General features: G+C 55.1%; 2 protein-coding genes across 5 annotated transcripts in view; one reads left to right on the top strand and one right to left on the bottom strand.

The window, feature by feature from the left end:
* Positions 1-13,282, top strand: part of POPDC2 (popeye domain cAMP effector 2) — a 68,774-nt gene extending 55,492 nt beyond the window's left edge. For all 4 annotated transcript variants that reach the window (XM_073576965.1, XM_073576964.1, XM_073576967.1 and 1 more), the window contains exon 5: positions 12,113-13,282. Coding sequence is in view for 1 of the 4 variants with exons in the window: in XM_073576967.1 (XP_073433068.1) it covers positions 12,113-12,198 (86 nt within the window). In the remaining 3 variants the exon portion in view is untranslated. The remainder of the gene's footprint in view (positions 1-12,112) is intronic.
* A 3,957-nt stretch (positions 13,283-17,239) lies between these two features.
* Positions 17,240-23,588, bottom strand: part of PLA1A (phospholipase A1 member A) — a 70,289-nt gene continuing 63,940 nt past the window's right edge. Inside the window, exon 11 of the mRNA XM_073576962.1 lies at positions 17,240-17,886. Within this exon, the coding sequence (XP_073433063.1) occupies positions 17,793-17,886 (94 nt within the window). The 3' untranslated portion in view covers positions 17,240-17,792. The remainder of the gene's footprint in view (positions 17,887-23,588) is intronic.

Below are 23,588 nucleotides of genomic sequence, written 5' to 3'. Positions count from 1 at the left end.
CCGATATAGACGGTGGCACAGACTGACGCTCTGATATAGACGGCGGCACAGACTGACGCTCCGATATAGACGGCGGTACAGACTGACGCTCTGATATAGGCGGCACATACTGACGCTCCAATATAGACGGCAGCGCAGACTGACGCTCCGATATAGACGGCACATACTGACGCTCCGATATAGACGGCAGCACAGACTGACGCTCCGATATAGACGGCGGCGCAGACTGACGCTCCGATATAGACGGCACATACTGACGCTCCGATATAGACGGCAGCACAGACTGACGCTCCGATATAGACGACGGCACAGACTGACACTCTGATATAGACGGCACATACTGACGCTCCGATATAGACGGCAGCGCAGACTGACGCTCTGATATAGGCGGCACATACTGACACTCCGATATAGACGGCAGCGCAGACTGACGCTCCAATATAGACGGCAGCGCAGACTGACGCTCCGATATAGACGGCACATACTGACGCTCCGATATAGACGGTGGCACAGACTGACGCTCCGATATAGACGGCGGTACAGACTGACGCTCCGATATAGACGGCACATACTGACGCTCCGATATAGACGGCGGCACAGACTGACGCTCTGATATAGACGGCGGCACAGACTGACGCTCCGATATAGACGGCGGTACAGACTGACGCTCTGATATAGGCGGCACATACTGACGCTCCAATATAGACGGCAGCGCAGACTGACGCTCCGATATAGACGGCACATACTGACGCTCCGATATAGACGGCGGCACAGACTGACGCTCTGATATAGACGGCGGCACAGACTGACGCTCCGATATAGACGGCGGTACAGACTGACGCTCTGATATAGGCGGCACATACTGACGCTCCAATATAGACGGCAGCGCAGACTGACGCTCCGATATAGACGGCACATACTGACGCTCCGATATAGACGGCAGCACAGACTGACGCTCCGATATAGACGGCGGCGCAGACTGACGCTCCGATATAGACGGCACATACTGACGCTCCGATATAGACGGCAGCACAGACTGACGCTCCGATATAGACGACGGCACAGACTGACACTGATATAGACGGCACATACTGACGCTCCGATATAGACGGCAGAGCAGACTGACGCTCTGATATAGGCGGCACATACTGACACTCCGATATAGACGGCAGCGCAGACTGACGCTCTGATATAGGCGGCACATACTGACACTCCGATATAGACGGCAGCGCAGACTGACGCTCCGATATAGACGGCACATACTGACGCTCCGATATAGACGGCAGCACAGACTGACGCTCCAATATAGACGGCACATACTGACGCTCCGATATAGACGGCAGCACAGACTGATGCTCCGATATAGACGGCGGCGCAGACTGACGCTCCGATATAGACGGCACATACTGACGCTCCGATATAGACGGCAGCACAGACTGACACTCCGATATAGACGGCAGCACAGACTGACGCTCCAATATAGACGGCACATACTGACGCTCCGATATAGACGGCAGCACAGACTGATGCTCCGATATAGACGGCGGCGCAGACTGACGCTCCGATATAGACGGCACATACTGACGCTCCGATATAGACGGCAGCACAGACTGACACTCCGATATAGACGGCGGCACAGACTGACACTCTGATATAGATAGCACAGACTGACACTCCGATATAGACGGCAGCGCAGACTGACGCTCCGATATAGACGGCGGCGCAGACTGACGCTCCGATATAGACGGCGGCGCAGACTGACGCTCCGATATAGACGGCACATACTGACGCTGCGATATAGACGGCGGCACAGACTGACGCTCCCATATATACGGCAGCGCGGCAGCGCAGACTGACGCTCCGATATAGATGGCAGCGCAGACTGACGCTCTGATATAGATGGCAGCGCAGACTGACGCTCCGATATAGACGGCAGCACAGACTGACGCTCCGATATAGACGGCAGCGCGGACTGATGCTCCGATATAGACGGCGGCGCAGACTGACGCTCTGATATAGATGGCACAGACTGACGCTCCGATATAGACAGCAGCACAGACTGACACTCCGATATAGACGGTGGTGCAGACTGACGCTCCAATATAGACGGCGGCACAGACTGACACTCTGATATAGATGGCACAGACTGACGCTCCGATATAGACGGTGGCGCAGACTGACGCTCCGATAGAGATGGCAGCACAGACTGACGCTCTGATATAGACGGCAGCACAGGCTGACGCTCCGATATAGACGGCGGCACAGACTGACGCTCCGATATAGACAGCAACACAGACTGACGCTCCGATATAGACGGCAGCACAGACTGACGCTCCGATATAGACGGTGGCGCAGACTGACCCTCCGATATAGACGGCAGTGCGGACTGACACTCTGATATAGATGGCACAGACTGACGCTCCGATATAGACGGCGGCACAGACTGACCCTCCGATATAGACGGTGGCGCAGACTGACGCTCCGATATAGACGGCGGCACAGACTGACGCTCCGATATAGACGGTGGCGCAGACTGACGCTCCGATATAGACGGCGGCACAGACTTACACTCTGATATAGATGGCACAGACTGACGCTCCGATATAGACGGCAGCACAGACTGACGCTCCGATATAGACGGTGGCGCAGACTGACGCTCCGATATAGAAGGCAGCACGGACTGACGCTCAGATATAGACGGCGACGCAGACTGATGCTCCGATATAGACGGCGGCGCAGACTGACGCTCTGATATAGATGGCACAGACTGACGCTCCGATATAGACAGCAGCACAGACTGACGCTCCGATATAGACGGTGGTGCAGACTGACGCTCCAATATAGACGGCGGAACAGACTGACACTCTGATATAGATGGCACAGACTGACGCTCCGATATAGACGGCAGCACAGACTGACGCTCCGATATAGACGGTGGCGCAGACTGACGCTCCGATAGAGATGGCAGCACAGACTGACGCTCTGATATAGACGGCAGCGCAGGCTGACGCTCCGATATAGACGGCGGCGCAGACTGACGCTCCGATATAGACAGCAACACAGTCTGACGCTCCGATATAGACGGCAGCACAGACTGACGCTCCGATATAGACGGTGGCGCAGACTGACCCTCCGATATAGACGGCAGTACGGACTGACGCTCCGAAATAGATGGCAGCACGGACTGACGCTCCGATATAGACGGCAGCACGGACTGACACTCCGATATAGACGGCAGCACGGACTGACACTCCGATATAGACGGCAGCACGGACTGACGCTCTGATATAGACGGCAGCACGGACTGACACTCCGATATAGACGGCAGCACGGACTGACGCTCCGATATAGACGGTGGCGCAGACTGACCCTCCGATAGAGACGGCAGCACGGACTGACGCTCCGATATAGACGGCAGCATGGACTGACGCTCTGATATAGACGGCAGCACGGACTGACGCTCCGATATAGATGGCAGTGCGGGCTGACGCTCCGATATAGACGGCAGTGTGGACTGATGCTCCGATATAGACGGCAGCACAGACTGACGCTCCGATATAGACGGCAGCACGGACTGACGCTCCGATATAGACGGCAGCATGGACTGACGCTCTGATATAGACGGCAGCACAGACTGACGCTCCGATATAGACGGCAGCACGGACTGACGCTCCGATATAGATGGCAGTGCGGAGTGACGCTCCGATATAGATGTTGGCGCAGACTGACGCTCCGATATAGACGGCAGTGCGGACTGACACTTCCACATAGAGCGCAGTACCCTTGGTGCAGTTTTCTCCTCTTTCTCCTTTATACACTGACTCATTCCTGCCGTATTTCGTGTCATTGATCAGAGCTGATATTTCTGCATGTTGCATCTTCTAACGTGGATGATCATGTGAACACCGCCATAAACCTGTACGTTGTGGCCAGGACCGGTGTGTGAGTGCGGGATTACAGGGCTGTAACCAATGTGTAACTGGTCACCGAGTCCTGACCAATCAAATACAGTGCCTTGCAAAAGTCTTCATAGCCCGTGAACTTTACCACATTTTCTCATATTACACCACAAACTTACATGTATTTTATTGGGATTTTCTGTGATAACACAAAGTAACAAGTATTAGTGACAAGTAAGGGAATGATTTGGGGTGTACTATTTTATAAATATAGAGTGGGTACGGAAAATTTATTAAAAAAGAAAAACCTGAAATCTCACATGGTCATAAGTATTCAGCCCCTTTGCTCAGTATTGAGTAGACGCACCTTTTGAGCTAGTACAGCCATGAGTCTTCTTGGGAATGATGCCACAAGTTTTTCCCCCCTGGATTTGGGGATCCTCGGCCATTCTTCCTTGCAGATCCTCTCCAGTTCCGTAAGGTTGGATGGTGAACGTTGGTGGACAGCCATTTTCAGGTCTCTCCAGAGATGCTCCGTTGGGTTTAGGTCAGGGCTCTGGCTGGGCCAGTCAAGAATGGTCACAGAGCTGTTCTGAAGCCTCTCCTTTGTTATTTTAGCTGTGTGCTTAGGGTCATTGTCTTGTTGGAAGGTGAACCTTCAGCCCAGTAAAAAAGGGGAGAAGCCAGCACTGCCTGTGGTCAGAACGCAATACATAAAGTGCATATGCACATATTGATTTCTAACAGTATTTCAAAATGAGACATTTGACAAAAAATTGATCGATCATTTGAGCCACCCCGCCACGCCAAGGCATTCTCATAAGGGGCAGTCCTACTCTACGTTATTTATATTCGCTGTGCCATTACATCCTCCTAAATGTATTAAAGGCAAGACCATATTGAATGCACACTATACCTGAAGCGTTTCTGAATCACTCCCATGAAGCCAGAAAAGGCGAGCGCAGATAAATGCCAACCAGGTCCAGACAGACATTTCAGATCTAACCTCCACACTTGCTTGACCAGCAACCACAGATGTAGGGTGATACAGGCCCAGACACAGGTGCACAATCAAACAGAGCCCTGGGGCGGGGCAGGGCTGCCGTGTGTGTGCACAGCAGCCTAGATCAATCACAATGAACACAGAAAGAACGGCAAATATAACCCAGTGCGCACGGCAACGGTGGTGGTCAGCCACAAACCAATCAAGTAAAAAAAAAAGGGGAGATGCCAGCGCTTCTTGTGGTTAGAACGCAATACATAAAGTGCAAACGCACATATTAATTTCTAACTGTATTTCAAAATGAGACATTTAGCAAACAATTGATCAATCATACCGCTGGCTTCCCCCCTTTTTTTTTATTTGATATTGGTTGATGGCTGACCACCACTGTTGCCGTGCGCACTGGGTTATGTTCGCCATTCTTTCTGTCTTTATTGTGATTGATCTAGGCTGCTGTGCACACACACAGCAGCCCTGCCCTGCCCCAAGCTCTGTTTGATTGTGCACCTGTATCTGGGCCTGTTTCACCCTTCATCTGTGGTGCTGGTCAGGAAGTGTGGGGGTTAAACCTGAAATGTCTATTTCCAGACCTGGTCAACCTTTATCTGCACTTGCCTTTCCTGGCTCCATGGGAGTGATTCAGAAACGCTTCAGGTACAGTTTGCTTTTAATGCATTTAGGAGGCCGTAATGGCTCAGCGAAAATAAAAAACGTAGAGTAGGAATTGATCAATTTTTTGCTAAATGTCTCATTTTGAAATACAGTTATAAATCAATATGTGCATATGCACTTTATGTATTGCGTTCTGACCATAGGCAGCGCTGGCTTCGCCCCCTTTTTTTATTTGAGCCTTCAGCCAGGTCTGAGGTCCAGAGCACTCTGGAAGAGGTTTTCATCCAGGATATCTCTGTACTTGGCCACATTTATGTTTCATTCAATTGCCACCAGTCCTGTCCCTACAGCTGAAAAACTCTCCCATAGCATGATGCTGCCACCATCATGTTTCACTGTTGGGATTGTATTGGGCAGGTGCTGAGCAGTGCCTGTTTTTCTCCACACATACCGCTTAGAATTATCACCAAAAAGGTCTATCTTCGCCTCATCAGACCAGAGAATCTTATTTCTCATAGTCTGGGAGTCCTTCATGTGTTTTTTTCAGCAAACTCTATGCGGGCTTTCATATGTCTGGCACTGAGGAGAGGCTTCCGTCGGGCCACTCTGCCATAAAGGCCTGACTGGTGGAGGGCTGCAGTGATAGTTGACTTTGTGGAACTTTCTCCCATCTGCCTACTGCATCTGTGGAGCTCAGCCACAGTGATCTTGGGGCTCTTCTTTACCTCTCTCACCAAGGCTCTTCTCCCACGATTGCTCAGTTTGGCTGGACGGCCAGGTCTAGGAAGACTTCTGCTCGTCCCAAACTTCTTCCATTTAAGGAATATGGAGGCCACTGTGCTCTCAGGAACCTTGAATACTGCAGAAATTCTTTTGTAACCATGGCCAGATCTGCGCCTTGCCACAATTCTGTATCTGAGCCCCTTGTCCACTTGCTTTGGCCTCATGATTCTCATTTGGTGTGACATGCACTGTGAGCTGTGTGGTCTTATATAGAAAGGTGTGTGCCTTTACAAATCAAGTCCTATCAGTTTAATTACACACAGCTGGACTCCAATGAAGGAGTAGAACCATCTCAAGGAGGATCACAAGGAAATGGACAGCATGTGACTTACATATGAGTGTCTGAGCAAAGGGGCTTGTTAGTGTTCTAGGTAGAAACCCGAGAGTGGACCCTCTGGGTCGTGGCTCCAGAGCCCCCGAGGGCGAGCGGACCAGGTGATGACCACCCCCTATTCAGGGAGTGTTAGGGGCAGGCCCAAGGGAGATGGAACCACGACAGCCGGAACCAAAGGGACGACCCGGGGGGTATACAGGAGAGCAGATCAGAGCGTGGGAGGGTATACGAGGGATTGAGTAGACACAAGGCAGGAGGGAACAGGCTGTGGAACCGGGAAGGAACAGGACGGAGCCGAGGCAAATAGCTGGAATGGAAGAAGGACACAAGGAGAGTAGGGGACACTGGACCTAGGGGTTCTGGCAGAGAACAAGATAGAGGGAAGAAGCACAATACACAGGAGACAGACAATTACAGAGGCAGCAGTACAGGCGGGAAGCAGGCACAGGAGAATACAGGATGGCGAACAGGGAACCAGGAGAGGAAGGTAGGACGGGAGAATGGAGAAGGAACAAATAGCAGGGAGAAACTGGACAGGGCAGAGCGCAGCACCGGAGGTGCGCAGGGACCTGAGAGCCGGGGGTGACGCTGCGCAGGGACTGCAAGCGCCACGGACAAAGACAAACAGGCGTCTTACCTTCCAAGACGCCAAGCAGAAATACCCAGTGGGCGCCGCCATGATGGGGCAGAGCCACCGGGTCACGTGCTCCCCGGATGCCCAGCGGCCGGGGAAGGGCGAGCGCACATGCGCGGGCCTCTGACGCGCCGTGACCCTGTAAAGCCAGACAGGGGACGGCGCAAGGCGTCGGGGGAGGTAACAGGGCTGAATACTTATGACCAGGTGATATTTCAGTTTTTCTATTTTAATAAATTTGCAAAAATTTCTACATTTCAGTTTTTTTCAGTCAAGATGGGGTGCAGAGTGTACCTTAATGAGGAAAAAATGAACTTTTTTGAATTTACCAAACAAATGGCTGCAATGAAACAAAGAGTGAAAAATTTAAAGGAGGGGTCTGAATACTTTGTATACCCACTGTAAATCTGACAATTCTGACAATTGTGCTGTGCATTAGTCTTCAGCCCCCTGAGTCAGTACTTTGTAGGACCACCTTTCTCTGCAGTTACTGCTGCAGTCTTTTGGGGTCTGTCTCTCCAGCTTTGCACATCTAGAGGTGACATTCTTTGCCCCCTCGGTCTCGCTCAGTGAGGTTGGATGGAGACTAGTTGTCACGCCGCCTCCGCATTCTCACCCGGCCTCCGCTCCCATGCCGCAGCTGCCCGACAGCCACGGCGGTCCCTTCTGACAGCTGACAGGCTCGCGGCCGACGGGGTCTCTGCATGCAATGCGCATGCGCCATAGGCCGCGCCTCCCTCCTACTTGTGCTCCGGCCCCGCAGTCTGGTGCTCCGTAGGTCCAGCTATCTACACTCCAGTCCTGCCTCCGGTGTTCCTGCTCCACCCTGCTATCCTCACTCCAGTCCTTCAGTCCTACTCCAGTCCTGCCTCTGGTGTTCCTGCTCCACCCTGCTATCCACACTTCTGTCCTTCAGTCCTACGCCAGTCCTGCTTCCGGTGTTCCTGCTCCATTCAGCTATCCACACGCCAGTCCTTCAGTCCTACTCCAGTCCTGCCTCCAGTGTTCCTGCTCCACCCTGCTATCCACACTTCTGTCCTTCAGTCCTACGCCAGTCCTGCCTCCGGTGTTCCTGCTCCATTCAGCTATCCTCACTCCAGTCCTTCAGTCCTACTCCAGTCCTGCCTCCGGTGTTCCTACTCCATCCTGCTCTACACACTTCTGTCCTTCAGTCCTACTCCAGTCCTGCCTCCGGTGTTCCTGCTCCATTCAGCTATCCACACGCCAGTCCTTCAGTCCTACTCCAGTCCTGCCTCCGGTGTTCCTGCTCCATCCTGCTATCCAAACTGCAGTCCTACTCCAGTCCTGCCTCCGGTGTTCCTGCTCCACCCTGCTATCCACACTTCTGTCCTTCAGTCCTACTCCAGAACTGCCTCTGGTGTTCCTGCTCCATTCAGCTATCCACACGCCAGTCCGTCAGTCCTACTCCAGTCCTGCCTCCGGTGTTCCTGCTCCGTCCTGTTGTCTATGCTCCAGTCCTGCAGTCCTACTCCGGTCTAGTCTCCAGTGATCCCCCTCTGTTGTCTACGCTTCAGTCCCGCACTCCTACTCCAGTCCGTCCTGAGACACCCCTCTTGGTACTGGCTATCTTGGTACCCGAACCCCTGGGCCTGCTCCTAACGATCTCTGTATAGGGGTCGGCTCCACCTGGCAGCTCGTCCGGGGCTCCTCAGTGCCACGGTCCAGAGGGTCCACTCCTGGAGATTTGTCTCTTGACCAGCCGTTGTAACACTAATGATAAGTGAATGTGCTTGGATAAGGTGTTATCTGAGCATGCTCGTGTGCTAACCGTGTGACTTCGGCATGCTCTAATACTGTGTTCGAGTCCCCTGCACATCTCGACTTTATTATTATTTATTAGTATAGCGCCATTTCTCCCATGGCGCTTTACATGTGAGGAGGGGTATATATAATACATACAAGTACAGTAATCTTAATGAATACAAGTCACGATTGGTACAGGAGGAGAGAGGACCCTGCCCGCGAGGGCTCACAATCTACAACAGGATGGGTGAGGATACAGTAGGTGAGGGTAGAGCAGGTCGTGCAACGGTTTGTGGATCGGTGGTTACTGCAGGTTATAGGCTTGTCGGAAGAGGTCGGTCTTCAGGTTCTTTTTGAAGGTGTCCATGGTAGGCGAGAGTCTGATATGTTGTGGTAGAGAGTTCCAGAGTAGGGGGGAAGCACGGGAGAAGTCTTGTATGTGGTTGTGGGAATAGGAGATAAGAGGGGAGTAGAGAAGGAGATCTTGTGAGGATCGGAGGTTGCGTGCAGGTAAGTACTGGGAGACGAGGTCAGAGATGTATGGAGGACTCAGGTTGTGGATGGCTTTGTATGTCATGGTTAGGGTTTTGAACTGGAGTCTTTGGGTAATGGGGAGACAATGCAGGGATTGACAGAGGGGACAGGCCGGGGAATGGCGGGTGGACAGGTGGATTAGTCGGGCAGCAGAGTTTAGGTTAGATTGGAGGGGTGCAAGAGTGTTAGAGAGGAGACCACAGAGCAGTAGGTTGCAGTAGTCAAGGCGGGAGATGATGAGGGCATGCACTAGGGTTTTTGCAGATTCTTGGTTGAGGAATGTACGGATCCGGGCAATTCTTTTGAGTTGAAGTCGGCAGGAAATGGAAAGGGCTTGGATATGTGGCTTGAAAGAGAGATCAGTGTCAAGGATAACCCCGAGGCATAACCCCGAGGCAGCGAGCTTGTGGGACTGGAGAGAGTGAGCAGCCGTTTACTTTAATGGATAGGTCTGTTGGGGGGGTAGCGTGAGATGGGGAAAGATGATTCATTCTGTTTTGTTCATATTAAGTTTTAGAAATATAGCGGAGAAGAAGGATGAAATAGCGGACAGACATTGAGGGATTCTGTTTAGTAGGGAGGTTATATCGGGTCCAGAGATGTAGATTTGTGTGTCATCAGCATAAAGATGATACTGAAAGCCATGAGATTCTATAAGCTGTCCGAGGCTGAAGATGTAAACGGAGAAGAGCAGGGGCCCTAGGACTGAACCTTGCGGGACTCCGACAGTCAGGGGGCGAGGTGAGGAGGTGGTGTGCGGGTGGGAGACGCTGAATGTCCGGTCTGTTAGGTATGACGAGGTCCAGGATAGGGCCAAGTCTGAGATGCCAAGAGATGAGAGGGTCTGTAGTAATAGGGAATGGTCCACTGTGTCAAAGGCAGAGGACAGGTCCTGGAGGAGGAGGACAGAGTAGTGTCGCTTGGTGGTTAATAGGTCATTGGTGACCTTAGTCTAGTGTTATCATAAATCTGATCGCTCCATCAGTCTCCTCCTTTTCCCATTCAGCGAGTAAAGTAGAGGTTTTATAACGAAGATGCCCTGGAGGCAGAGAAATTGTGAGACGTCCACATGTTCCAAGCTCTGCACCTCCCGCCGGGGGTTTGTTGAGTGTAGTGGGGCAGATATTTCACCCTCACGTACATGTTGGGGTTCTCTATTCTGCCATAACTGGCTACTTTCCCTTATTGGAGTCCTCTTGGTTTATTGTGTTATTTGTCTATGTCGAGGCTTTTAGGGTCTGATTATGCACATGGGGCGCCTTGAATACCCCAGGCAGATATTTCATCCCGTACATGCTATTGGTGGATGTTCTTCATCCTTCTATCTTCTGCTTGGTCTGGTCGGACGTTTTTGCTGCTTTTTTCCTCGTCTTTCTTAACGTTCTTTGAATTGATCTAGTAAAAGTTAGATTTAACCCTTTTTGTGATATCAACCTTGAATTTGCCTGAGAGTCGCGTTGTCTGAGCTTCTTATTATGGACGTCTGTGATCGGTGATTTTCACGTCTTGTCAGAGATTCTCTGTGATTTGGGTCTGGACGGTGACGGCGCCGATCACACAGGAATATGCCCTGATCTAGACCCTCCATTGTGGCTCTGGCAGGATGTTGAGGGTCGTTGTCTTGGAAGGTGAACCTACGCCCCAGTCTCACGTCTTCTGCCGCCTCTAACAGGTTTTCCTCCATTTTGCCCTGCCTTTAGCTCCATCCATCTTCCCGTCACCTCTGACCAGCTCAGATCAATTCCTTACACGTCACTAATACTTGTCACATAAAATCCCAATAAAATACTGGTAAGTTTGTGGTATAACGTGAGAAAATGTGGAAAAGTTCACGGGGTATGAAGACTTTTTCAAGGCAGTGTATACCATGTGATTTAATTTACTTTTCTGAGCCAAGGAACAGTGACGAGCAGAGCGCCCCCGTAATAAGAGGGTCTCCGTGTCGTCGGCTGGAGGTGATTGGAGGATCTGGTCTGTTCTGTGTGTGAGCTCGGACAATCTGATCTGCACAATCTCACATGTGATTGAGTGCTGCTGCCCTCTGCTGGCGGCAGACGAGTAATGTCTGAGCGGCTTCTGACTCCATCATATGTGGACCCTGCGGATCTGGGGTCCGCTGCTCCGCTCACAGACAGGGGCCCCGCACTCCAGGAGCCTCCACTGATCTCTAGGAAAGATGTCAGGAGACGTCTGGATTCCTGTGTTCATCATTGGACCTGCAACTCTCCAGCTGCTGGGGGACTACAATTCCCAGCATGTTCTTCTTGGTCTCTTAGCAGCTGGGAGTCTATCTAGATGCTTTGCCTTGAACCCTGCATTTTCCTTTGATGCAATCTGGGCAGCCGCACAGGGGCCCAAGAGCTCACGGGGCCACCTTCACCCCCATGGCAGGTTGCATTATGCACTATGATGGGCCAATATACTATTCCTGCTCAGGGGCCCCTCCTGTCTGTGTCCTACCCTGCATGCTGGTTGTAGTAGTCCCTCAGCTGGAGCCCACCACCTGGGGCCCTGCTCTGATAACACACGCTCTGTTTTCTGTTTTGCAGCCTCCAGTGTTCTGCAGAAAGGTCACCCGCGCCTCCTGTCTCAGGGACGGGCCCCTCTGGCCCCAACACAAACTCCAGAGCTGTAGGGAGCAATGACCGGACCCCGGTGTGAGCACAGAACACGTGAGTTCACCGACACAATGGTGACAGGACGGACGATGGCTCCGTCCTGTGCGCCAGATCCTCGGGGGCGGGAGCTCCTGTCTCCTCTCACTAGCCAGTCACAGCCCCTCACGCATGAGGCTCCTCGGGGGAGGAGTCTTCAGTACCACGAGAAGCAGCGAGAACAGAGCGTAATACAGAAACAATGGGAGAAATGAAGGTGAAGACGCGAGCCAGGGTCACCGGGGACATCTTGCCCGGTCCGTCCAGTCACGGGAACCTCCGCTGACACACTGTAACGAACCCTCCCCAGTCACCTGCAGTGTCACCCCACCCCACAGCAAGCGACGGTCACCCCAGAATCTGGCGGAGTCCACACCCTTACTGTGTGAATACACTTTATTGAGATAATACATTGGGTTCCTGTAAAAACGCCACAAAAACAGAAAAAGGTGAAACTTTTGAGAAAGCGATTCTGCCCCGTTATCAAGACCTCTGCTTACTGCCAGCGAAAAGAGACATTGTCTCCACCCGGACCTGACTGCTGCTCACAGCTGAGGATTTGTTACAACTGGATCCAGTCCAGAGACTCCTAATCAGTCTGCTGCGCACTGATACATTGTAACGAACAGTCAGCACCGATGCAACTGCGACAAACCCTCAGCTGTGAGGAGATGGAAGTGAGAACGACGGCAGCCGCGCTCTCGAGGATGGAGCCGCAGTAGTCGCTCAGGGTCATCATTGCATTTCCGCCTTTTTATGTCGGTTTTGCCATTTTTTGGCTTGAATTGTGGCTTCCAGATGTTCTCAGAAGATTCATCATTTTGGCATAATGTTCTCCAGCCCCCGACTCCCCCCATGTTCTCCAGCCCCCGACTCCCCCCATGTTCTCCAGCCCCCGACTCCCCCCATGTTCTCCAGCCCCCGACTCCCCCCATGTTCTCCAGCCCCCGACTCCCCCGTCTCTCGTGTGGTTTTTACAGAAATTTTTCTGCAAATTTTGCGACATTTTAAGCTTTAAAAAGCCACAAAAAAAGGTAAAAGACAAAAATAAAAGAACAGTTTTGATTTTGTCCACAATTGATGAATCTCGTCCGACAGGTTTATGGAAAAAGTCAACGGAGACAAATAAAAAGAATCCGCAAATAATGGATGGTCTGCAGCGTGAGATCTGCAGAAACCTCACTGGTGGAAATCCACCGATCTGTCTATGAAATCGTCATTATGACGGGATTACGCTTTATTCTTGCTGTCAGTGAATGAAAACATCATCTACAGCCAGGGACTGGATCAGATGAATACTGTCCACAGCTGAGGGTTTGCTACACTGCACATGGGTGTAGACCAGGGGTGGCCACACGAGAAGCCAATAGGCTGAAATGAATTCTGCTCAATATTAGTTATAATTATTTGTTATTAATATTAACAGTATTACTTAATATTGAGCAGAATTACGTATGCTGACATCCTCCTATATACAGCATAAGCCCACACACAGCCTCCCCATATACAGCAGCAGACCCCCAATGCCTCCCCATTTCCAGCAGGAGCCCCCCCATAGCTTCCCCATATCCAGCAAGAGACCCTCATAGCCTTCCCATAGTCTAGCAGGAGCCCCCCATAGTCTCCCCATGCCCAGCTGGAGCCCCCCATAGCCTCCCCATGCCCAGCAGGAGACTCCCCCATAGCCTCCCCATGCCCAGCTAAGCATCCCCTCGCTCCCGCTCCCCCGACACTCTGCTCCCCTCGCTCCCTCTCCCCCGGCGCTCTGATCCCCTCGCTCCCACTCCCCCGGCGCTCTGATCCCCTCGCTCCCTCTCCCCCGACGCTCTGCTCCCCCGACAATCTGCTCCCCTCGCTCCCGCTCCCCCGGCGCTCTGCTCCCCTCGCTCCCGCTCCCCCGGCGCTCTGCTCCCCTCGCTCCCGCTCCCCCGGCGCTCTGCTCCCCTCGCTCCCTCTCCCCCGGCGCTCTGCTCCCCTCGCTCCCTCTCCCCCGGCGCTCTGCTCCCCTCGCTCCCGCTCCCCCGGCGCTCTGCTCCCCTCGCTCCCGCTCCCCCGGCGCTCTGCTCCCCTCGCTCCCGCTCCCCCGGTCCTCTGCTCCTCTCGCTCCCGCTCCCCCGGCGCTCTGCTCCCCTCGCTCCCGCTCCCCCCGGCGCTCTGCTCCCCTCGCTCCCGCTCCCCCGGCGCTCTGCTCCCCTCGCTCCCGCTCCCCCGGCGCTCTGCTCCCCTCGCTCCCGCTCCCCCGGCGCTCTGCTCCCCTCGCTCCCGCTCCCCCGGTCCTCTGCTCCTCTCGCTCCCGCTCCCCCGGCGCTCTGCTCCCCTCGCTCCCGCTCCCCCCGGCGCTCTGCTCCCCTCGCTCCCGCTCCCCCGGCGCTCTGCTCCCCTCGCTCCCGCTCCCCCGGCGCTCTGCTCCCCTCGCTCCCTCTCCCCCGGCGCTCTGCTCCCCTCGCTCCCGCTCCCCCGACGTTCTGCTCCCCTCGCTCCCGCTCCCCCGGCGCTCTGCTCCCCTGGCTCCCTCTCCCCCGGCGCGCTGCTCCCCTCGCTCCCGCTCCCCCGGCGCTCTGCTCCCCTCGCTCCCGCTCCCCCGGTCCTCTGCTCCCCTCGCTCCCGCTCCCCCGGTGCTCTGCTCCCCTCGCTCCCGCTCCCCCGGTGCTCTGCTCCCGTCGCTCCCGCTCCCCCCGGTGCTCTGCTCCCCTCGCTCCCGCTCCCTCGGCGCTCTGCTCCCCTCGCTCCCGCTCTCCCGACGCTCTGCTCCCCTCGTTCCCGTTCCCATGGCGCTCTGCTCCCCTCGCTCCCGCTCCCCTGGCGCTCTGCTCCCCTCGCTCCCACTCCCCTGGCGCTCTGCTCCCCTCGCTCCCGCTCCCCCCGGCGCTCTGCTCCCCTTGCTCCCGCTCCCTCGGCGCTCTGCTCCCCTCACGCTCTGCTCCCCTCATTCCCGTTCCCATGGCGCTCTGCTCCCCTCGCTCCCGCTCCCCTGGTGCTCTGCTCCCCTCGCTCCCGCTCCCCTGGCGCTCTGCTCCCCTCGCTCCCTCTCCCCCGACGCTCTGCTCCCGCTCCCCGAAGCTCTGCTCCCCTCGCTCCCGCTCCCCCGGTCCTCTGCTCCCCCGGCGCTCCTGCTCCCCCGGTCCTCGCTCCCGCTCCCCCCGCGTCTGCTCCCCTCGCTCCCGCTCCCCTGGCCCTCTGCTCCTCTTACTCCCTCTCCTCCGAAGCTCTGCTCCCCTCGCTCCCGCTCCCCCAGCGCTCTGCTCCCCTCGCTCCCTCTCCCCCGGCGCTCTGCTCCCCTCGCTCCCTCTCCCCCGGCGCTCTGCTCCCCTCGCTCCCGCTCCCCCGGTCCTCTGCTCCTCTCGCTCCCCCGGCGCTCTGCTCCCCTCGCTCCCGCTCCCCCGGCGCTCTGCTCCCCTCGCTCCCGCTCCCCCGGCGCTCTGCTCCCCTCGCTCCCGCTCCCCCCGGCGCTCTGCTCCCCTCGCTCCCACTCCCCCGGCGCTCTGCTCCCCTCGTTCCCGTTCCCATGGCGCTCTGCTCCCCTCGCTCCCGCTCGCCCGGCGCTCTGCTCCCCTCGCTCCCGCTCCCCCGACGTTCTGCTCCCCTCGCTCCCGCTCCCCCGACGCTCTGCTCCCCTCGCTCCCGCTCCCCCGACGCTCTGCTCCCCTTGCTCCCGCTCCCCCGACGCTCTGCTCCCCTCGCTCCCGCTCTCCCGGCGCTCTGCTCCCCTCGCTCCCGCTCTCCCGGCGCTCTGCTCCCCTCGCTCCCGCTCCCCGAAGCTCTGCTCCCCTCGCTCCCGCTCCCCCGGTGCTCTGCTCCCCTCGCTCCCGCGGCGCTCTGCTTCCCTCGCTCCCGCTCCCCCGGTCCTCTGCTCCCCCCGGTCCTCTGCTCCTCTCGCTCCCCCGGCGCTCTTCTCCCGCTCCCCCGACGCTCTGCTCCCCTCGCTCCCGCTCCCCCGGCGCTCTGCTCCCCTCGCTCCCGCTCTCCCAGCGCTCTGCTCCCCTCGCTCCCGCTCTCCCGGCGCTCTGCTCCCCTCGCTCCCGCTCCCCCGGCGCTCTGCTCCCCTCGCTCCCGCTCCCCCGGCGCTCTGCTCCCCTCGCTCCCGAGGCGCTCTGCTCCCCTCGCTCCCGGTCCTCTGCTCCTCTCGCTCCCCCGGCGCTCTGCTCCCGCTCCCCCGGTGCTCTGCTCCCCTCGCTCCCGCTCCCCCCGGCGCTCTGCTCCCCTCGCTCCCGCTCCCTCGGCGCTCTGCTCCCCTCGTTCCCGTTCCCATGGCGCTCTGCTCCCCTCGCTCCCGCTCCCCTGGCGCTCTGCTCCCCTCGCTCCCGCTCTCCCGACGCTCTGCTCCCCTCGTTCCCGTTCCCATGGCGCTCTGCTCCCCTCGCTCCCGCTCCCCTGGCGCTCTGCTCCCCTGGCGCTCTGCTCCCCTCGCTCCCGCTCCCCTGGCACTCTGCTCCCCTCGCTCCCTCTCCCCCGACGCTCTGCTCCCGCTCCCCGAAGCTCTGCTCCCCTCGCTCCCGCTCCCCCGGTCCTCTGCTCCCCCGGCGCTCCCGCTCCCCCGGTCCTCTGCTCCCTCGGCGCTCCCGCTCCCCCGGTCCTCTGCTCCCTCGGCGCTCCCGCTCCCCCGGTCCTCTGCTCCCCCGGCGCTCCCGCTCCCCCGGTCCTCTGCTCTCCTGGCGCTCCCGCTCCCCCGGTCCTCTGCTCCCCTCGCTCCCGCTCCCCCGGTCCTCTGCTCCCCTCGCTCCCGCTCCCCCGGTCCTCTGCTCCCTTCGCTCCCGCTCCCCCAGTCCTCTACTCCCCCGGCGCTCCCGCTCTCCCGGCGCTCTGCTCCCCTTGCTCCCGCTCTCCCGACGCTCTGCTCCCCTTGCTCCCGCTCTCCCGGCACTCTGCTCCCCTTGCTCCCGTTCTCCCGGCACTCTGCTCCCCTCGCTCCCGCTCCCCCGGCACTCTGCTCCCCTCGCTCCCCCGGCGCTCTGCTCCCCTTGCTCCCGCTCCCCTGGCGCTCTGCTCCCCTTGCTCCCGCTCTCCCGGCGCTCTGCTCCCCTCGCTCCCTCTCCCCCGACGCTCTGCTCCCCTTGCTCCCTCTCCCCCGTTACAATGTGTCAGTGCAGGTAAGACATCGTGCTGACTCCCGGCCGGCTGCTGCTGTCAATCATCCATGAGGGAGGCGGGGACATGAAAATTAAAGACAGATCTGAGACTTTAGCCACGCCCAGAGTGCACCATGCGATCTCATTAGCATATTTAGTTAACCGTCGGTTTCTGCAGAGCGGAGGCAGTGATTAGAGAGCTGAGGGGCGATGTCCTCTACAAGGCGATGTGCTTCGTTTATACGGTCAGTCTGGGCGGCCACACTCCCGTTAACTCAGCCTGGATCCAGTTGTAACAAATCCTCAGCTGTGAGAAGAAGTCGGTGATGACAGTTTTTCTGATTGTCGCCATTCACTGACAGCTGGCAGAGATCTATATTTATACAGGACAGGACCGGCCTTTGTTGGGGTCTTGTCTGTGGCCTCGTCCTGCCGATGTCTCCCCCTCCAGAATGTGGCCCCCGGGGGTCCCGGCGTCATCTTCTGACAGTAGGTGGACGGTGGCGGCGTTACTGGCAGCAGTGGCCTCTGCTGTCCGCTAAGTTGTGAGTCTGGTGGCCGCTGCCCAAGAATGTCAGCGTCTCCGGTAAACACGTCATCTGTCTGAAGAGAGAAACCGACAGGCGGTTATATGTGACGAGCTGCGGCATTACAGGCACAGACGAGGGGCACAACGCGCCCCCCGAGCCCCAATATCAACCTTAGCTCCAGCCGTCGTCAAGATCTCTGCGGCCTGTCAGTGACAGGAAAGTCTGCAGATCTCGAGGCAGATTCAGGCGATGTTCACACAGAGCGGTTTTTAGGTAAAGTAAAAGCTGCTTTTTCAGGAGCAGCGAAAGCTCCGAGATCTCGGAAATCTCAGGCACGCTTGGTTTTCATCACTGACTGTAATCAATGTGCTGCAGACAAGTGACGCATTTAATCTGCACCAAAAACACACAAACCCTCATTTGTATAAGCAGCTGCCAGGAGTGCAGAAAAACTGCAGCAAAAAAGCAATGTGTGAACATAGGCTAAATCATTCTCACTGCTGAGGGTTTGTTACATACCAAGATAATGCAGGTAAACCGCACTGATACATTGTAACAAACTGTGAGGAGAGGATTGTCTACACCAGACCTGGGCAAAGTGCGGCACAGGGTCCGAGACAGCCGAGGGGCTGAAACCAGCGGCCCACGGGACGCACCATGCGCCACCCTCACCGCCGGGCAGCTCAGTGTCACCACTATCTGCATCCTGAGGATGAAGAATGTCATATTATTCATGTGCAAATAAAATGAATAAACCAGCTCACCTGCCTTGGCTTAGTGGTGCGTGGAAGCACGGATTCCGTGTAGTCTCACGTCCAGAAGGCCAACAAAAAAAATTCCAATTCAGCTTCCAAATTTTAGAAAAATTTATTGGACATAAAAACAGAATGTAACGGACAAGCCGCACCAATGCTGAGGCAACGCGTTTCGAACTGAAGTAGTTCAGCTTTGAAAAATAACTACTTCAGTTCGAAACGCGTTGCCTCAGCATTGGTGCGGCTTGTCCGTTACTTTCTGTTTTTATGTCCAATAAATTTTTCTAAAATTTGGAAGCTGAATTGTTTTTTTTTTATCAGGGTGATTATACTGTGTGGTGGTCTGAAGAGGGATCTTTATGCAGGGGAATGTGAAGACCATCATACTGTGTGGGGGGCTGTGAGGACATCATACTGTGTGGGGGGCTGTGAGGACATCATACTGTGTGGGGGGCTGTGAGGACTATCATACTGTGGGGGGCTGTGAGGACATCATACTGTGTGGGGGGCTGTGAGGACCATCATTCTGTGTTGGGGCAGTGAGGAGCATCCTACCATGTGTGGGGGGCTGTGAGGACATCATACTGTGTGGGGGGCTGTGAGGCCTATCATACTGTGTGGGGGGCTGTGAGGACATACTGTGTGGGGGGCTGTGAGGACTATCATACTGTGTGGGGGGCTGTGAGGACATCATACTGTGTGGGGGGCTGTGAGGACCATCATACTGTGTGGGGGGCTGTGAGGACCATCATACTGTGTGGGGGGCTGTGAGGAGCATCCTACCATGTGTGGGGGGCTGTGAGGACATCATACTGTGTGGGGGGGCAGTGAGGACATCATACTGTGTGGGGGGCTGTGAGGACATCATACTGTGTGGAGGGCTGTGAGGACATCATACTGTGTGTGGGGGCTGTGAGGACATCATACTGTGTGGGGGGCTGTGAGGACATCATACTGTGTGTGGGGGCTGTGAAGACTGTCATTCTGTGTGTGGGGCTGTGAGGACCATCATACTGTGTGGGGGGTGTGAGGACATAATACTTTGTGGGGGGCTGTGAGGACTATCATACTGTGTGGGGGCTGTGAGGACCATCATACTGTGTGGGGGGCTGTGAGGACCATCATACCATGTGTGGGGGGCTGTGAGGGCCATCATTCTGTGTTGGGGCAGTGAGGACCCTCATACTGTGTGGGGGGCTGTGAGGACCATCATACAGTGTGGGGGGCTGTGAGGACATCATACTGTGTGGGGGGCTGTGAGGACATCATACTGTGTTGGGGCAGTGAGGACCCTCATACTGTGTGGGGGGCTGTGAGGACCATCATTCTGTGTTGGGGCAGTGAGGACCCTCATACTGTGTGGGGGGCTGTGAGGGCCATCATACTGTGGGGGGGCTGTGAGAACATCATACTGTGTGGGGGGGCTGTGAGGACATCATAATGTGTGGGGGGCTGTGAGGACCATCATACCATGTGTGGGGGGGCTGTGAGGACCATCATTCTGTGTTGGGGCAGTGAGGACCCTCATACTGTGTGGGGGGCTGTGAGGACCATCATACAGTGTGGGGGGCTGTGAGGACCATCATACAGTGTGGGGGGCTGTGAGGACATCATACTGTGGGGGGGGGCTGTGAGGACCATCATACTGTGTGGGGGCTGTGAGGACCATCATACAGTGTGGGGGGCTGTGAGGACCATCATACAGTGTGGGGGGCTGTGAGGACCATCATTCTGTGTTGGGGCAGTGAGGACCATCATACTGTGTGGGGGGCTGTGAGGACCATTATACTTTGTGGGGGGCTGTGATAACTATCATATTGTGTGGGGGGCTGTGAGGACTATCTACTGTGTGAGGGGCCTGTGAGGACATCATACCATGCAGGGGGGCTGTGAGGACCATCATACTGTGTGGAGGGCTGTGATAACTATCATATTGTGTGGGGGTCTGTGAGGACATCATACCATGCGGGGGGGCTGTGAGGACTGTCATACTGTGTGGGGGGCTGTGAGGACCATTATACTGTGTGGGGGGGTTGTGACGACATCGTACTATGTGGGGGCCCGTGAGGTGCAAGGGTTGAATGTCAGCATAATAACTGCTCAGTATTAAGTGATATAATTATTATTAATATAAAATAATATAATTATATGTTAATATTGAACATAATTAATTTCAGTCTATTTTTCGGTCTCCACAAAATTAATTGCCCAGGTCTGATCGACGCAAACACATTGTAACAAACTCTCAGCTTTGAGAAGGAATAGATCAGATCAGGTTTTTAGCCATTTGACTTGTCTTTAATATGAGATTGGTGGAGGTCTGGAGCTGTGCTGCGCCGTGCACTGTCTTCATCCAGCCGGTGCTCATAACGGCCGATCTGGGGGGCGGAGTCAGACCTCCACTCATCTGATATTAAGGACCTACACTGAGGACAAGTAGTTGAGATCCCCTTTAAGAATAGACCCCAAAAGGTTATTGTAGACTAATAGATTCTCCTGTTAGTGAGACCCTGCAGAAAAATCATCCACAAGTCCTGTACCCCAAGCCCCGAGTTCTGCTTGCCGAGGACCCCTTTAAGTACTGAGTTTCTTGTTATTAGGATCCTTTCTCCTGTTTTAGCGATGGATACATCAGCAACAATCTACCAGGAATATACAGGTGATTCTCACAACATTAGAATATCATTGTTGGGTCTGGTGTCTCATCTTCCTCTTGACAATACTCCGTAGATTCTCTATGGGGTTAAGGATATCGTGTACTGTGTAATGCTGTGAGTAGAACATTAACACGGTGGTGCAGTCGCCCATGGCCACTGGTCTCAGAAGGTGGACTGGCGTGTTTAGTGACTGTAATCCAAAGGATATGTGCCCGGCTGCGATCCAGAGAGTATCGTGTCCTGAGTTGTGCTGAGCTGAACATTAAAAAGATGTTTTGCTTTGAACTTTTCTGGGTTCATCACTGCACAGTGTGCTACCACTACACTACATATGCTGGAGAAAGTGAGGCAGTGTGAACTGAGGCATACCCCAAAGAGTGCTGCGTGGAAGACGGAAAAATGGAGGAGCTTTTGAAACAGGTGGCCCTCATTCAGCAGCAGGAGCTGCAGTTGCAGTGGAAGCAGCAGAGAACGTGTGAGCTGATTTTGCAGCAGGTTGTGACCCTGCGAGGGGAGACCCCTAAGGTGAGGGGCGATCAGTGGGTGTTTATTAAGTGCTGTCGGTGTCAAGGGCCCGGACATGTGGCTGTCAATTGCCCTTCTGATGTCTGAACCCATGGACTGCGGGTATACCTGCCGTGTGTCTATGTATACCCAGCCAGTCTGTACCGCCACTACGGCACTGCCGGCGGTGAACCGCAGCTGTACCGGGTACTTGTCAACAGATGCCAAATGGACGATCTCCTGGACTCGGGGAGCATAGTGACTTTGGTCCATAGGTCCCTTGTTGCCAGGGACAACCCCAAAGTAAAGAAAGTGGAGGTGATGGGTATCCATGGGGGAATCAGGGAGTACCCGACCGCGGAGGTTAGTTTTCTACATCATGTGGGGACATTAAACATGTGGTGGGAGTGGTGAAGACCCTTCCATATGGCATTGTGTTGGGAAGAGATTTACCCCTGTTCTGGTTCCTGTGGAAGACCAGGGTCAACCCTCTCAAGGTAAATGTTGTTCCGGGCGCAGAACTCAAAGATTCCAAGTCAGGGATACCTGCCATAGGGGTCGCCAACCTAGGGACAGAGTGTAACCCTGATAGGTTTCCCCTAGATTTTGTATAAGAATAAAACTTGGCACTCAATAGAATAATCTGAAGAAAAGTTTAATTGCAGTCAATCCGTACAAAGACAAGAGACGTTTCGGTCCCACATGGACCTTCATCAGTCCAACCGACTGCTCAAACGAGAAAATGGGTGGTAAGTATATGATGATGCTGTTAGTCTGTGGGGATGACAGATGAGTACAATAAATTCAGTAGAGGCCCTAAAATGGGGTCCTAGTTGGACCTGTATAAGAGACAGGTGAACCAAAAAGATTCAGGAGGCCCCAGACGAGGTCCTAATAGGATGTTTGCGTCTCAAGGAGCTCTGCTCACACCGATGCGGCGTCCACCGCTGGTCGGATAGATTTTGTGGCAGGAGAGGTCGTGGAGAACCCAACGATCCCAGAGCTGGAAATGTCCCTTGGTGAGTTTGGTACAGTTCAGTTCCAGGGGCCCACGCAAAGACACAGGTATAAAAAAAACATAAAAGAAAGCCTGGTGGAACCAGGAAGGTGTGGTCACGGAGGCAACTAGGAACGTACGCACGAGGAATCCTCTGGCACCAGTTATGGATGTGGCCAGGCATCAGGGTAAAATAGATAGAGCTCTCGCTAGACAGCAGCGTCAGGAGGCTTTGGTTCGGGTGCGACGTGATGCGCATGTATGCCCGAAGTTCTCAGGGTGAACCTCGGCGTTTCGTCAGGAAGGGATCACCGAGGCACGGATAAGGGTACGGAAGAAATGGTACCAAGGGCCCGAAGGTAGGTACTTAGGTCACGGGATGAGCTGCGGGGTTAGTGAACCCAAAATAAACAAGACCATCCAAAACTGGCCCAAATCTACTGTAAGTTAGGAAAGTGGGCGTGTCTTCTGCAACGGAGAGCAGGGAGGTGGGTGGTCATGTAACAAAGTATGGAGGAGTAACACAAAGGGGAGGGATGTCTATGTCAACCGATGGTTCCGGTACCTACCTTGATTTCTCAGTACAGGGTCATGCAGAAGCCCTGTTACGGGCCCATATGAGGTGACAAGTGTTCAACCTCACAGGTTTGAACAGAGGGAGGCGGTATGTGAGGCAGTGACTGGTGTTACATGTGAGGGTTGCTGTATGTTCCCCCCAGGAAGGGCACAGAGGTGTACTGAGGCCATGAGAGGGCATTTCAGTCACAGGCGTAGCTGTGGTTGCAATGCAGACTAAAGTGAGTATAGGTCAGGGACATGCTGGTTGTCCAAGGCAGATTTAGGGAAAACCTGCTCTGGGTTT

Source organism: Dendrobates tinctorius, unplaced genomic scaffold (assembly GCF_039654945.1).
Source record: "Dendrobates tinctorius isolate UK_male_01 unplaced genomic scaffold, ASM3965494v1 ptg000054l, whole genome shotgun sequence".
Taxonomy (NCBI): Eukaryota; Metazoa; Chordata; class Amphibia; order Anura; family Dendrobatidae; genus Dendrobates; species Dendrobates tinctorius.
Note: the sequence above shows the minus strand (reverse complement) of the source record. Positions and strands in the feature narration are given on the sequence as shown.